Here is a 13,401-nt window from a genome sequence, read left to right as displayed (position 1 = left end):
CCCCAAAAAGTCCGTTCTCGCGTTCCCCGTAATTAATTCCAAATCAGTAATTGCGACTTAATCAGATATCCTTTATGAAATTTGTGCCTTCTTACAAGGTGTTTAATGCGCGAGCCAGCAATTACAGGGGAATTTGTTATTTTTGAAATTTCATAATTTTTACTTTTAACATCTAAATTGATGATAAGTAAATGATACTACCACAAGTTTTATACTCAACCAAGAAACTGCTACTGCGGGTGTTACTCTCAAATTCACGAAACCGTAACTCGAGTTTTGTCCTGGCTTGCCAGTTTTATTTTGCGGTTGGTTTTCGCGGTAACGAATTGGAAGTGTAAAACAATCAACCGAACTGCCTGAGGCACTCAACACAAAAGACCGTCGCGCTGATCCGCGCGCAGAGAAAAAAAAAGCGGTGCCTGCAGCCTCTAATCACCGGACTATAGATTACGAGAGCGATTATTCTCGATTACACGTTGTGTAAGTACTCGCGACAGTGGCCAAGGTGGAACGATTATGCTGGTAAGTCGAGTGGGGCGAAACGCGATAATAAATTAAAAGGAAAAACGTCGCCCGTTGATGGGGCGACTAAGCGTTAAGCCGCGCACTTAATCATAATCGATGTTGCTCGAGTTCAGTGAACACGAAAATGAGCAACGAGGTCCGATCGTACGGAGGCCCCGTTTGAATTTCAGATAGTCTCATTATTGAAATTTCCAAATAAAATAAACTGTCAACGATAAATCCCGCTGCGTCATCCTTCTAAACGGTCGGCCGTTTGCAACGCATATTTCTGTCACGTGTGTTATTCATGCTACGCGAAATGTAACATGCAAAATATACGCACTATGCATTTAAGATGAGATGTAAAGAGGAACTCGCATTCTCAAACGATAAGTGCTATATACTATAATATAATATAAGTGATTTTACTTGCTAGAACTTGTATAGTAGTTATAATTTAGGTCTAATATATAATAAAAGAGATATAGTTGAGTGCTTTATTAGTTTTGTATGTAAAGATAATACGGCATATCGCGTTGAAGCTGTATTTTTGCACAGAAGATGAAGGGATATTAAAATATATATCTTTAACGTCGATGCGACATTGCTTCAAAGAACGCGATGCGAAATGGAGTAACTGTTAATGGGCTGTCTCGGAGTTTCACCAGACACACCTGCCAACGTTCATCGAATTGTCATTCTTTTGTCCACGGTCGTCGTCGACAGAGGACAAGAAAACACGAGGTGGCCAATGAAGCACAGAAGAGGAAAAAAAACGCGTCTTTCTTCTCGAGGCAATATTCGCGCAATTCCCGTACTGACGAACTCTTTCTCGCTCTCGTTTTTCTTAACCATCGGTTTTCGATCGAATAACGGAGATGATCGACCAAGAAAATTCGATTACATCAATCAAAAGAAATCGTGCCAATGTTCGTAAAAAGATAGCCACCCTGATAATCATGTCGAGTCGACCGCCCAAACCGCCATCGGTCGGAACACGATCCCTTTTTGTCGTTTCTATCGCAATGAGAGTTTAGTTTCTACACAGGTATTTATATACAATAAAAATTGAATCAATAAATAAATTACGAGCGCGAAGAAGCTGCGAACTAACTCGGTAGAATAATCAGTGGAATTAATATATATCGACATCATCACGTGCTACTTTGGCAATTCCCCATCGTGTTCTGCAGCCGTGCCGTATCACAGATCGCCTCATTACGCTCGGCGCGTAAGTTTCAAAACTTGTGAGGAGGATCCGCGGCTCGTTTCCACGAACTCGTAAAAGTTCTCTGTGTAAGTTCGCTCGGCAGCCTCCGCTTCTCCACCTGATGTTGCCCCTTACTACCGGCGAACCGACGGGAAAAAGGATTCGCAGGCACGCACCTGTGCGCCGCCGCGGTCCACAGGGTACCACGTCGGGCTGGACCCAGCGCAACGGCACGCCACGCCACACCACGGCACGGCACGGCACGGCACGCCACGCCACGCCACGCCACGCCACGCCACGCCACGCCACGCCATGCCACGCGGGGCAACGCCACCGGATCGCATTATCTGTCTATCTGCCGAGCATTCGCCGAGGCTGCTCGCCTCTTCTCCGCCTCGGGGCTGATTTTTATAGAGGATTCGCGTGACCGCCAGCTAAACGCTTCGCTTTAACCCTGCCCCGGCTTCGCTTTCGCTGCTGTGCGCCCGCTCTCTCTCTCTCTCTCTCTCTCTCTCTCTCTCTCTCTCTCTCTCTCTCTGTTTTCATCTCTCTTCCCGGCCTGCTCTTCGTTCGTCCCGTTGCAACTTTTTCCTCGAGCTCCGCTTCGGCCATCGCACGTCTTCGCCCAGCGACTCTCGTCCGCGCGGAAGGCGCTTCTTCTGCCCTGGAGGTTTCCTATTTACACCCCGGCTATCATCGCGTTCCGCATTATTTCCGTCCTCCCGCTCTTTGCTCCTTCATTTCTTCAAGTTTTTCTCAGCCCATTCTCAGACATTCGTATTTTGTTTGATTTTCTTTTCTCTCTTTTCCACTGTTATCAATCTTTATTATTTTCTTTGTTACTGTTCGTGATGTAAATCATGGAGCATTGAATCTTACAGATTGTTCCGCGGATCCTTCCAAGTTAATCGGAGTTTTCACTTTCAAGGAGCATTCCTACTCGTCTTCCTAACGTTGATAATTGGCCACGTTGATCGGAACGGACGCGGAACGGAATGGTAACAGAGATAAAAAAGAAAAGAGGGTGAATCGAGGTGAAAGATGTGCGAGAAGATCCGTCGGTTCTCTAGACGAAAGCAGAAGAAGGAACAACCGCGGAGGCTTCATAAATCGTTGTCGTCGTCGTCGTCGTCGTCGTCAAGCAAGAAACGCAGGTAGCGTAGAACGTATATACGTCTTTCTCGGCTTTATCTTGTGTCACGAGGAAGAACTCGAACCATCGGTCTATGCTGCGGCGAATGCGTAACCGCAGATTTTAATTAAGACCGCGCGATAGATCGAATTTAACGAGCTTACGTTAATTAGCCGCGCCTCGAAATATCATCAGCGCGAAATATAATACTGGCGCGATGCGAAGAGGCTCGTAATCGCGCGAGCGTGTAATTACGGTCTCAGTGGACCGCTTTCAGGTTCTTCTAAACTCGGACCCCAACAAGGCGCGCCGGAACTAAGACGGGCGATCGAGCCGATTGTGCTTGAAATAATCGTGTTCGAGATTCCGCGAGTCAATCGGCTAGTTAATCAATCACGCTCGATTAATTATACTCCACTCACGTCAAACGAAACTGTTTTGTCGAGCCTAAAAGACTTTGTCTAAACGAAACTGTAAGAACTATCCGAGAAAATTGCAACAGCGCATATCGGTAAGATAAGATCAGCAATATAATTTCACGGCAAAATTTTCTAAGATGTGGAAAACTTTGTGTAAAAATAGCAGAAGACGCTGACAATGAGAAAGCGATACCTATTGCTGCATCTATTATTTTCTACCGTTGTACTAATAATCATTGTTATTTGTAAAGAAATATACTCTTTTCGATCGTTATGATACGTTACGTAATACCGAGAAGAAATACAATATTTGTTTCCACAAGTAGTTGCAATCACAGCTACTTTTCAAATAATTTCAATCAAGATTATTATAATTCAATAAACGTTAGTAAAAGTAATAACACAATTATGTAACTCGTATTTGCATACGCAATAATAACATAATCAAGTTGGTCAAAATATAAATGTAACTGGCTAAATCGTCAATGAATATAATAATAATATGAGATAGAATACCAGAGAGAGAGAGAGAGAGGGAGAGCGAGAGGAGGGGGGGGGGTGGAGATAGCTGATTGTAAGAATAGAAAAAAAAATCACAGGTGCATTTAAAAGTTGGAATCGGAATCGGACAATGCAACTTCTCATATTACAGAATTGATAATAATCCATGGCGTGTTCAGTGGCTAATTAAGCTGCGATGATGGGAGACACGATGAATTATCATCATGGCGGCGGCGGCGACTGATAAAAGTCCGACCGAAGCGAATCTCAGATGTATCCCGCTGCATGTATGCAGACATATGCGGATTGATCTCAGTACCAGGAATCCATAACGAGGGTTTACGATAATTGTCGGACGCCTCATGCAATTTCAAACTTAATAGACCGGCATCTTTCTTTCCCCACCGTGCGATCGTTCGCGTCGTTGCGGAATCTCCGCCGCGGAAAATCGCGATGAGAAAGCCGGTCTGCCGATCTGCCCGTCTGGTGATTCGATATTCGTTAGTCAGGCCGCATCAACACCTTCCGATCCGCAAGGCCACGGCTTCCCGTGAAATTGTCTTTAATCAGTCGACCCGAAGTTGATCGCGCTCGATTAACCGCAATTGCGCGCCGCAACTCCCGTCGAATAAAAATGAAATTAAATACTCAATTTGCAAGGAACTTTGGAGGTTAAGATAAAAAAAAATCGTAAAAATGCAAGACAAATAATGCAAATGCAAATTTTAGAAAGCATTTACATCATATCTTAAGATATCTCGCCCTTCAAAATAATAGATTAATTACGATATATCAGTGTAGCAATATTTTTTAATCATAAAGATATCAATATTTATAAGAAGAATAATTTCTCATATGCCATATGTTTCAGTAACGATCTGTGTGTAAGCATGAAGCACAATCGTTTCATCACATACATCTAAAAAATCATGCGCTTACTTCCGGGTTGATCTCAATCGCGGGCTCATCGATCGCCGTGGTTGAAGGAAGCGTCAGCTGCGCACGTGGAAAGTCTCGAGAATCGCGCAAGAAATTGCGCGGAAGTAATCGCTTTGCAAATTACAACGCAACCGTGCGAAGGCTAAGTTCCCTTTCTCAGGTTTACATATATTTTTTCGTGGACCTTTTTTTCGCGGTTAGCTCCTTCATGTGCACGGCAATCGTAATGTGCCATGTGATAAAATTCACGAATGGAATAGCTAATAATTTCCATTAAATTAATCTCGTATCTTTGAAAAATTACATTACTTGTATTACTTTAAACTAAGTATAATAATTAACTAATTTTTAGTCGAAAGACAAGATATTTTGACACAATAGAAATTCTCTCAAATTTAATGATGTTTCTTTTAAAACAGACCACATATAGAAGGAGTGAAAAGACACACGCCGGCACAAACCTATAGACAGGAGATATGCGCTTCTTCGGACCACTTTTCGGGAATTTTTTTTGGCATCGCACGTTATAACGGTAATTCCGTTCAGACTGTAATTGAAAGAGAGCAGCGCAGCAACGCGGCAGCAACAGCAGCAATGGCGGCGGCTTAATTGCACTAGGTCGAAATCATCGAGGGAACGACGGACGGACGGACGGACGGCGAGAGAACCCTCTTCTCTACCGCGGCTCGTTCTTCGAAAATCGTTTACAAGAGAGAAGGCCAGGAGAGGAAGTGACCCCCTGTAACTCCAGGTCGGAGCAAGGCAACCAACGCTCTGGCTCCTAAGCTCCCATTATTCGTCGGGTTCAACCGAAATTGTCGATCGTTACGGAAGCATGGATTTGCTTGCCTCCTCGCTGGTGAAAACACGCATCATACTTTAAACCCGGCAATTTACATTTGATATTTATAATTTTATCATTTTCGCTCGTGATTGTGGCTCTTTCCCGAAATACCATGGCGAAACGACGGAATGGCTATGAAAGAAACAAGTTATAATCATTTTTATTTTAGCGCGCGCTATCTTTAAAAAAAAATATAAATTTTGTGCAAAATATTTATACAGAATTCTTTTTATTCCACTTTGTTATTTCAAGTTTACGATATGTAAGTTCAAGTTATAATAAAAATGTGTAAGTAAAATATATAAGTTTAGAATTTAAACAATATTATATGTATCTTTTACACTGAGAAAAAAATATTGTTAATTTGACAAAATTTTCCAACTAAATTAAAATTTTGTTAATTCAAGAATTTATGCATTTAACTTAAACAAATGCACAAATTTCAATTCAAGTATTTATATAGTTAATTTAAATATATAAATACTTGAATGGACAAATTTAATTTAGTTGGAAAATTTAGTCCAATTAACAACATTTTTTTATCAGTGTACTCAATAAAAAAATGTAAATTTACAATACGAATAAAGATTGCACGATATTGTCTGGACGAAATTATTTGCGAGAGTGCACAAGAGTACAGAGGGAGACACACAGTAAGAAAATTATCAAGTGCGAGTGACGGGGCAACATCCGCAAAAAAAGCTATACTTACACCGTAAGTGCGTAATCTTTCCTGGCTGAGAACAAGGAGATGGATGTAGCGCCCCTCTCCTATCCTTGTGCAACTCGCGGGAGAGACGCGTTAAGATCATATTACGTACAATGGTACACGAAAACAGCTAACAATTACGAAGAATAATTAAAAAATGCTGATTAATAGCGAATTCCGATCATATATCGATATCTGATGGAATAGAATAAAATCTTTTTTCTATAATATGAAATTCAATCGCATTTTCAAGTAGTCCTTGTACGCAAGGTGTAGTAATAAGTCATAGTTTCTTTCAATCCCATCGAGGATATAATAAAATAATTCTGCCAAGGATAAAAAGCTGTTTTTCTCTTATAATAATTCAATGCATTTATTCATAATTATTTAATATTATAAAAACGAGAATATATTAATCTGTAAAAATATCGCTCAAGCGCTACTTTTTCTTATAAAGGTTGCAAGAAAATAACAAAGAAGTTTCATATTAGTAGCTAATTACAATAGTAGCTAAGTGATTTAATAAACTGCATCGAATAAATTATCGTCTTTCTCGCCTGTATTTATCTACATTCCACTTTACAGTAGTTTGCTTGATTTTTAATGTAAGTATTGTAATTAATATAATCGTTTTTACACGTAGACCCTAAGGTTAATATACTTTTAATAGATGCAATAATCTTCTTAATTAATTAATTTGATCTCGCAATGTATTCAAATGTCATTATCTGTCACATGTGTATGTTAAAGTAAAATTTCTTTGAGATCGAGCTGTGATAATGATAAAATCTACGTTTTTACTTTTTATGTGTTACTTTTGTGCAATTTTGATTTTGTATCGTTGATCGCTCCAAGGCGGAACACTTTGTGAGATCAAAACACGTACGTGAGAACGGCCTCACGTCGCAGATGCTGCATCACACACGATAGCACTTTGTGCGATGATGCAACAAGTGGTAAACTAAGCATTTGAAAGGAGCCAACATTATGTGCTGAGATTGCAATGATCTATAATGCTCGCGAGGACTAGTATGGAAATCCCGCACTATCTTGCAAATTAAGTTCCGATATGCAATGGTAGCGGAACTTGTGTCAGTCATGATACTGAACAAAACAATATTCCGGGAGAGAATAAGTTTTTTTCATTATATTGTTTTGATCCAAGAATGCATTCTATATATATATATAACTATACATTTATATATTTTATATATGCATGTGTAGTGTGTGTAGTGTGTGTGTGTGTGTGTGTGTGTGTGTGTGTGTGTGTGTGAAAAATTTCATTAATTTAAACTATGTAATCTATCAGAAAAAAACCTATTTGATAGATGTGCAATAAAAAAGACTTGGGTTTAATTATACACAAATGTGTATCGTAATGGCCTGTCACAACTGTTTATTTTTGCGAGTGTACGCCTCGGGGTATATATGCACACTGCGTTCTATATGCTTGCATCATCTGTTCGAATACCAAGTGTACCGCCGCATTTACTTTTTTCTTCTGATCTCACTTGTCGCCGAGCAAAGAGAAAGAAGGGGATACTTTTCACTGGACTGCGTAAAGCTTTACTGCTGGCGATCGAGCAAATGTACAACGTTAACGTAATCGTGTCTTAACGATCGCGAAAACAATCGCGAAGATCAAAAAGTGTATATTGCACTGATTATGTGTGATTATGAGTATAAATAGTATCATGATCTTCTCGCACGCTGTGCTCCTTACGGCTCTTAAATGCCGCGTTAAATGCCCGCAGTGAAAGATATTGCAGTGGCTACGAAGTTTGCATTGCTAGGATGGATGTAGTAATTGGAGATTCCAATTATTTAAACATGTGCGTTATAAAATTGCTCTCTCTTTTTTTAAGTATATATAATTTTTCTAAATATAAAGATTTATTCTATTCATCTACTTTCTCGAAAGCAACGATATCGCTATTATGGTTTGACATTTCAAGTGATTCTTTTCAAACCTGTTTCGAAACGCGAAGAGAAGCACGCGAGAGAATACCTTGGTGAATTGAAGGAAAGTGTGGAGCGGCACGTACCTGTATGAGATGGGTTAAGAACAGGACGTAGGTGGCGGCCGCCCTCATGTCTCTCCCTGGGGAATCCCTCGACTACCGCATATCATCGATATCCCCTGCTGTCGCTTCTCGGCCGCTTCCTCAAGCACTTGTCCGCGATTTCTATGGGTCCTCCACTATCCTCTCGTCACGCCGTATTTGTATGTATCCTTCGATCTCTTTCCTTCTGTCACCACTCTCACCAAATATGTATTATCGATCTTTCTTATCGACACACGGCACTCCGCAGATTCTTCCGGTCTACGCACCAACACCGAATATCCACTGGCGTCTGTCCTCCGCGTGGAGGGACGATCCTTTTTTCCTCTCTGCTGAGCACTAAACATGCACACGCGAACACTTGGGGAACAAATGGAGGACTCACGTACGTTTTTCTCCGTCGTTTTCCGTCCACGGAGATTTTCGAATCTTCACTTTTCCCTCACTTTACATGTGCGACATTCGAGAAGAACTGATTGTGAGCTGAGACTCGCCCAAGTTCCTTCGCATATCGCTCTCGCGACGCGACAGGTACCTTTCGCTCTCAAGAATACGCTCCAACCACGAGCAATTACCGCGAGAGAGATACGGTTCTCTTTTCTTTCTCGCGTCTCTTCTTTTTTTCTTCGTCCTGCAATTCACTCGTTTCGTCGATGTCGGTTTTTGGGCGAGACTAGTCGCGACTAATTACGCGATTCGTGCCTTCAAATTTGTCGGGGGAAAGTGATCGTGGTGGTGATGCGAAGCTTGGTGATGCGCACGCACTACTCCAGCACTCGACACTTACTTTCCTTGACGCACGCATAAGCTTCGTCCAGCACGTGTTTAGATATACAGATACGTATATACAGATGATACAGACGATACGACAGTTCATAAAGATTGATCTTATACTTGATTTTCGTTGGGCAATTTCTCAATCTATAGACATGCTACGGCACATGAAAGACGAGAACAATTTGACACTCAAATAATTCCACTCTCATTTCGCGTGTCAATTAATTCTCGGTGCATAACAAGGGGAAAAATGTCGCAGGAATTGTTCACATCCTGAATTATAGAGATAAATTTTTCCTCTCTGAAGAAGCGATTCCTTGAAAGTGGAGAGAGACTGGAGTCTGGATACGTTAGGAGGACGAAACGTGTGACACTGCTCACGCACACGCGTGAGTCCGCGAGAGAATCGGTCGTCCGGCGTCGGCGCCGCGGCGAAAACGCGCGACGAACAGGTGTGTCCACGTGTTCAGCGTGTACGTGTACGGCGTGCAACGCGCCTTCGCTGTGTGCGTGAACACGCACGCACGCCGCTCAGTAGCCGACGTGCATGAAGATGTATGTATAGGCACAGGTATACGCGTATGTATGTGCATGAATGTATGCGCCTCCGCGCGCGCGCACGCGTGCGTGTGAATGTGTATGTATGTGCGCGTGTGCGTGTGCGCGTATGTGTATGTGTGTATGTGTACCGTTCTTATCACTGGGGATCGTGTGCACGCTCGTGGAGCGCATTAACGTCCGCGGGGTACACGACTCGGTCGCTCCGGGGATACTACTGAGTCGGAGCCGCAGGCCGGCCTGCGGGCCTCCCCCCTATCCATCGCGGCTTGTCCCCCTCCTTCCCAAGTCATTCCACCTCCGGGAGCACGGAGGACCCTTTACGTGTACCCCGCGCGCTCTACCTCGCATCATCACAGGGTCCTCTCTCCATTTCTCCTCCCGCATCGCGCATCACGACTTTGCACACGTTCGTCGGCTCTTTCTCCCCCTCCCTCCCCCCTCTCTCTCTCTCTCTCTCTCTCTCTCACTCACTCACTCTATCCACCTCGCATGTCCGAATGCGCATGTGTATCGGGCCGCGTTTGCTCGCGCGCGCATACGTGACTGTGTGCAGGCCGCGCGAATATCTCGAGGGCCCTTTGCGCTCTCTCTCTCTCTCTCTCTCTCTCTCTCTCTCTCTCTCTCTCTCTCTCTCTCTCTATTGCCTTTCTATGAGGCATTACACGACGACGTACACTTGTGCCCCGCGTGCCGAGATGCTGGAGCCTGAGATGCTGAACACGAGCGAGCGCGCGTCCACATATAAATCTTACAATCGGTTTCATCACGAGCGGCATCGCAGAGTCGGTAACGCCGCCGCGCGCGGTTGTATATTCTCATCTCTTCTCTCGCGATCGAGGCGAGAAACGCGTGGCTTAGGCGCGCTCTCCGACTGCTCTGCTCGTGATATGAATTTTGCGGGGAATTACCGGAGTACTATCTAACGAATCGCAATGCAAGAAATATAAATTTCTTACTTATTAAGTATAGTAGCGGATTGATGAGCAAAATGACAATTGTGAGAATAATAAGAATCGTGTTTGTTTCCATAAAAGCGAAAAATATGAAAAATTTTTTAAGCGAGACATTCATGCAAATAATAATCTCAAGTAAAAATTTTCTTAATATTAAAATCTGCACATAAAATAAAATTATTTTTTCATAGCAGAAAGAATTAACGCGTAATCTCATGTCGCGCGTCATGATGGTCCGTGTCTTAATTTAACAAATCAGAAGAAACCACAATATAATCGATAATTGTGTGGATATGTTGAACTCGAGTTGGCAAAATATTCGATAGGTTACTCTATTTTTTTTTTAACTATCTTCTCTTGTAAAGACAAAAAAGTGTTTAAATATCGTTAAATATCGGAAATCAGTTGTTTAAGTCGGAAAAGTGAGTTTCCGATAAGGCTTCTCCGACTGGCAAATGAAATTATATATGTCCACGAAAAATGATTTTGGACGATAAATAATGGACAAGTCCTGTGATGTCGCGTGTCCATCGTTATTATGGGGATAGCGGGCTATGTTCCTTGCGAAAGAGAGATACCATCGCTGTCGCGTCGTGACGATCGTCATTGAATTTCTGCCCCACATACATAAAGTATATATCGTTCCACGTAATTCGCGTGTCCGAAGTATCGTGCGAACTGAGAAGTCGAGTCGAGTTAAATGGCTATAAATTATCGCTGTAAGAAACCTCTTTACTGATCTCCTTTCAAGAAGTACATAATGACGATACATGTCACTTTTACGTGACGTCTGATAATCGAAAAATTATAAACGCGGATTAACGCGTAATACCGCGTCTTTCCTGAAAATTAGTAGTAATCTATATGTGAACGTTGACGTTTTCATTAAAATTATCATAATAGAAAATTTACATACAATTTTAAAATTTACGTAAAAGCATATTTGCACCATTAAAAGCATTTATTTTAATAAACAAAGGATAACTTTATTAAATTTTTAATTATTTCACGTACTTATACAATAATTGAAGATATTTATTAAAACAAGATTGGGCATTTTAACCATTATAAACTTACACGAATTTTAACAAACATTACTAAACATCACTTATAATTAAAAAAAAGTATAAAGTTAATAGAAATATTCGAGAAGCAAGTATTGAAAAATAAAACTCTAATTCATAACATTGCGCCAGTTTTGATTAGCACGGTCATTCCAATTGCGACGGGACTCTCTTCGACTGAAAGAGCCTGTAACGGGCGGTATATTGCAACGCGGCGGAGCTATTTTCTCTTTCTGCTCTTCTGGCGGCAGTCTCTTGGATCTGACGACGAACCCGGTGTGGTAGCGCAACAGTATGGTGTATCGTGGTCCACATGGCCGGATGGACGAACGGGCGAACGATCAGTAGGGGGATGCTGCACGATGATGCTGTTTGATCCACGCTTATCCGTAGTCTTTTCCTTGTTTCTTCCTTCTCTTTTGTTCGTTACAGTCTCTCTATTCTCGTCTATCCTTCTTTCCTTTTCTCATCGTTTCATTCCGTCCCGTTTTGTTGTCCTTCATCCTCTTCTTACTCTTGCTTATACCATTCGCCTTCCTCTCATTTTCCTTCCCTCCCTCTCTCTCTCTCTTCATTCTGGTCTCGAGGACTTGCTTACTCGAGGGCCCCGAGTTAGCCGGCGGGCATTATGGTGGCTACTCCGTTGGCTTCTCGCATCTCTCGAAAGCTCACGAGAGTGTGCCCCCCGAGGGTCAAGGAACTCCCTCGGGAACAGGTTCATCTCTTTTCCCGCCTCTCTTTACCCCTTCTCTTTCCTTTCCTCCTCCTTTTCCTCTCTCTTTCTCTTTTCCCCTTTCCTCACTGCGCCGCGCATCACCGCCAAGCCACCCTATGCCCCCTCCGGTTCGTACCTTAGGGTTTTACTTATTTTCTCTTATTACCGCCGTGGGCATGTAGACATGTTCCACCACACACACACACACACACACACACACGCGCGCGCGCGCGCGCGCGCGTTTGCGAATCCAACTCATACGCGTATACAAGGTACGGTCCATCTCGAAGTTCACCGGACTCCCTCCTCTCTCGTGCTCAGCGTCGTTCCCTATGTTCCTCTCGTCTTCCCGCCCCCCCCCCCTCCCTTAGTGCTTCTCTCAGGTACTCCAATATGTGAGCACATTATTATAGAGACGTAAGAGGAGTAAGAGAGACACGAGAATCACGGGGAGTCTCGCGAAGAAGCAAAGACGAGGTGAAACGCACACGCGTTCTCCTGGTAGATGAGGAAAACACGTGAGTGAGCGAGCGTTCGTGCAAGGGTGTTTAGGTGCGGTTTCCTCCTCCCGCGCGACCCTTCACATATTCCTCTTCCTAGCTTCCCCATCGTCTCTCCGACTGTCCCGCGTCGAGCTCTCCAACAGCCAGATACGAGATTCCACCTGTGCTGCCTGATATGCTGCCGTTGCTGCCGTGCTCATCTTCCTCGTCTCTTCCATGTTTTCTCCGTGTCGTGAGATCGTTTCGAATTTGCTGGATAACTCGTCGTTTCTTCTTTTCTTGTTTTCTTAAAAGCTCGGCCAGCAAATGCTCCGGAGAATTATAGCTCAAACGAGAAAACGTGTGGATTTTCGGTAAATGGTACGCATGAATCGACGAACGGAAAAAACGCCAAGGCTTGTGCAATAAGGGCATTTAGCGGTCCTCGCACTTTGCAATTCTCTCGCGTGTCCTCACTTTTCGCTGTTCCGACCGTCCGTTAAGAAATTGCCTACTGGTATTCATGCA

The 13,401-nt window shown here is 43.0% G+C and overlaps 2 protein-coding genes across 2 annotated transcripts in view; one reads left to right on the top strand and one right to left on the bottom strand.

Moving 5' to 3' along the window:
• The window catches only part of LOC114253789, a 28,704-nt gene extending 22,975 nt beyond the window's left edge, over positions 1-5,729 (top strand). The window contains exons 2-3 of the mRNA XM_028188782.2: positions 2,643-2,868; positions 5,125-5,729. Coding sequence (XP_028044583.2) covers positions 2,756-2,868; positions 5,125-5,314 — 303 coding nt within the window. The 5' untranslated portion in view covers positions 2,643-2,755 and the 3' untranslated portion in view covers positions 5,315-5,729. The remainder of the gene's footprint in view (positions 1-2,642; positions 2,869-5,124) is intronic.
• LOC105832643 (protein jagged-1) overlaps positions 1-9,861 on the bottom strand; it is a 38,233-nt gene extending 28,372 nt beyond the window's left edge. The window contains exon 1 of the mRNA XM_012673774.3: positions 8,304-9,861. Within this exon, the coding sequence (XP_012529228.3) occupies positions 8,304-8,351 (48 nt within the window). The 5' untranslated portion in view covers positions 8,352-9,861. The remainder of the gene's footprint in view (positions 1-8,303) is intronic.
• Positions 9,862-13,401: the final 3,540 nt, after the last annotated feature.

This window comes from Monomorium pharaonis, chromosome 7 (assembly GCF_013373865.1).
Source record: "Monomorium pharaonis isolate MP-MQ-018 chromosome 7, ASM1337386v2, whole genome shotgun sequence".
NCBI lineage: Eukaryota > Metazoa > Arthropoda > Insecta > Hymenoptera > Formicidae > Monomorium > Monomorium pharaonis.
The sequence above is the reverse complement of the archived record's forward strand: the minus strand, read 5'-3'. Positions and strand labels throughout refer to the sequence as shown.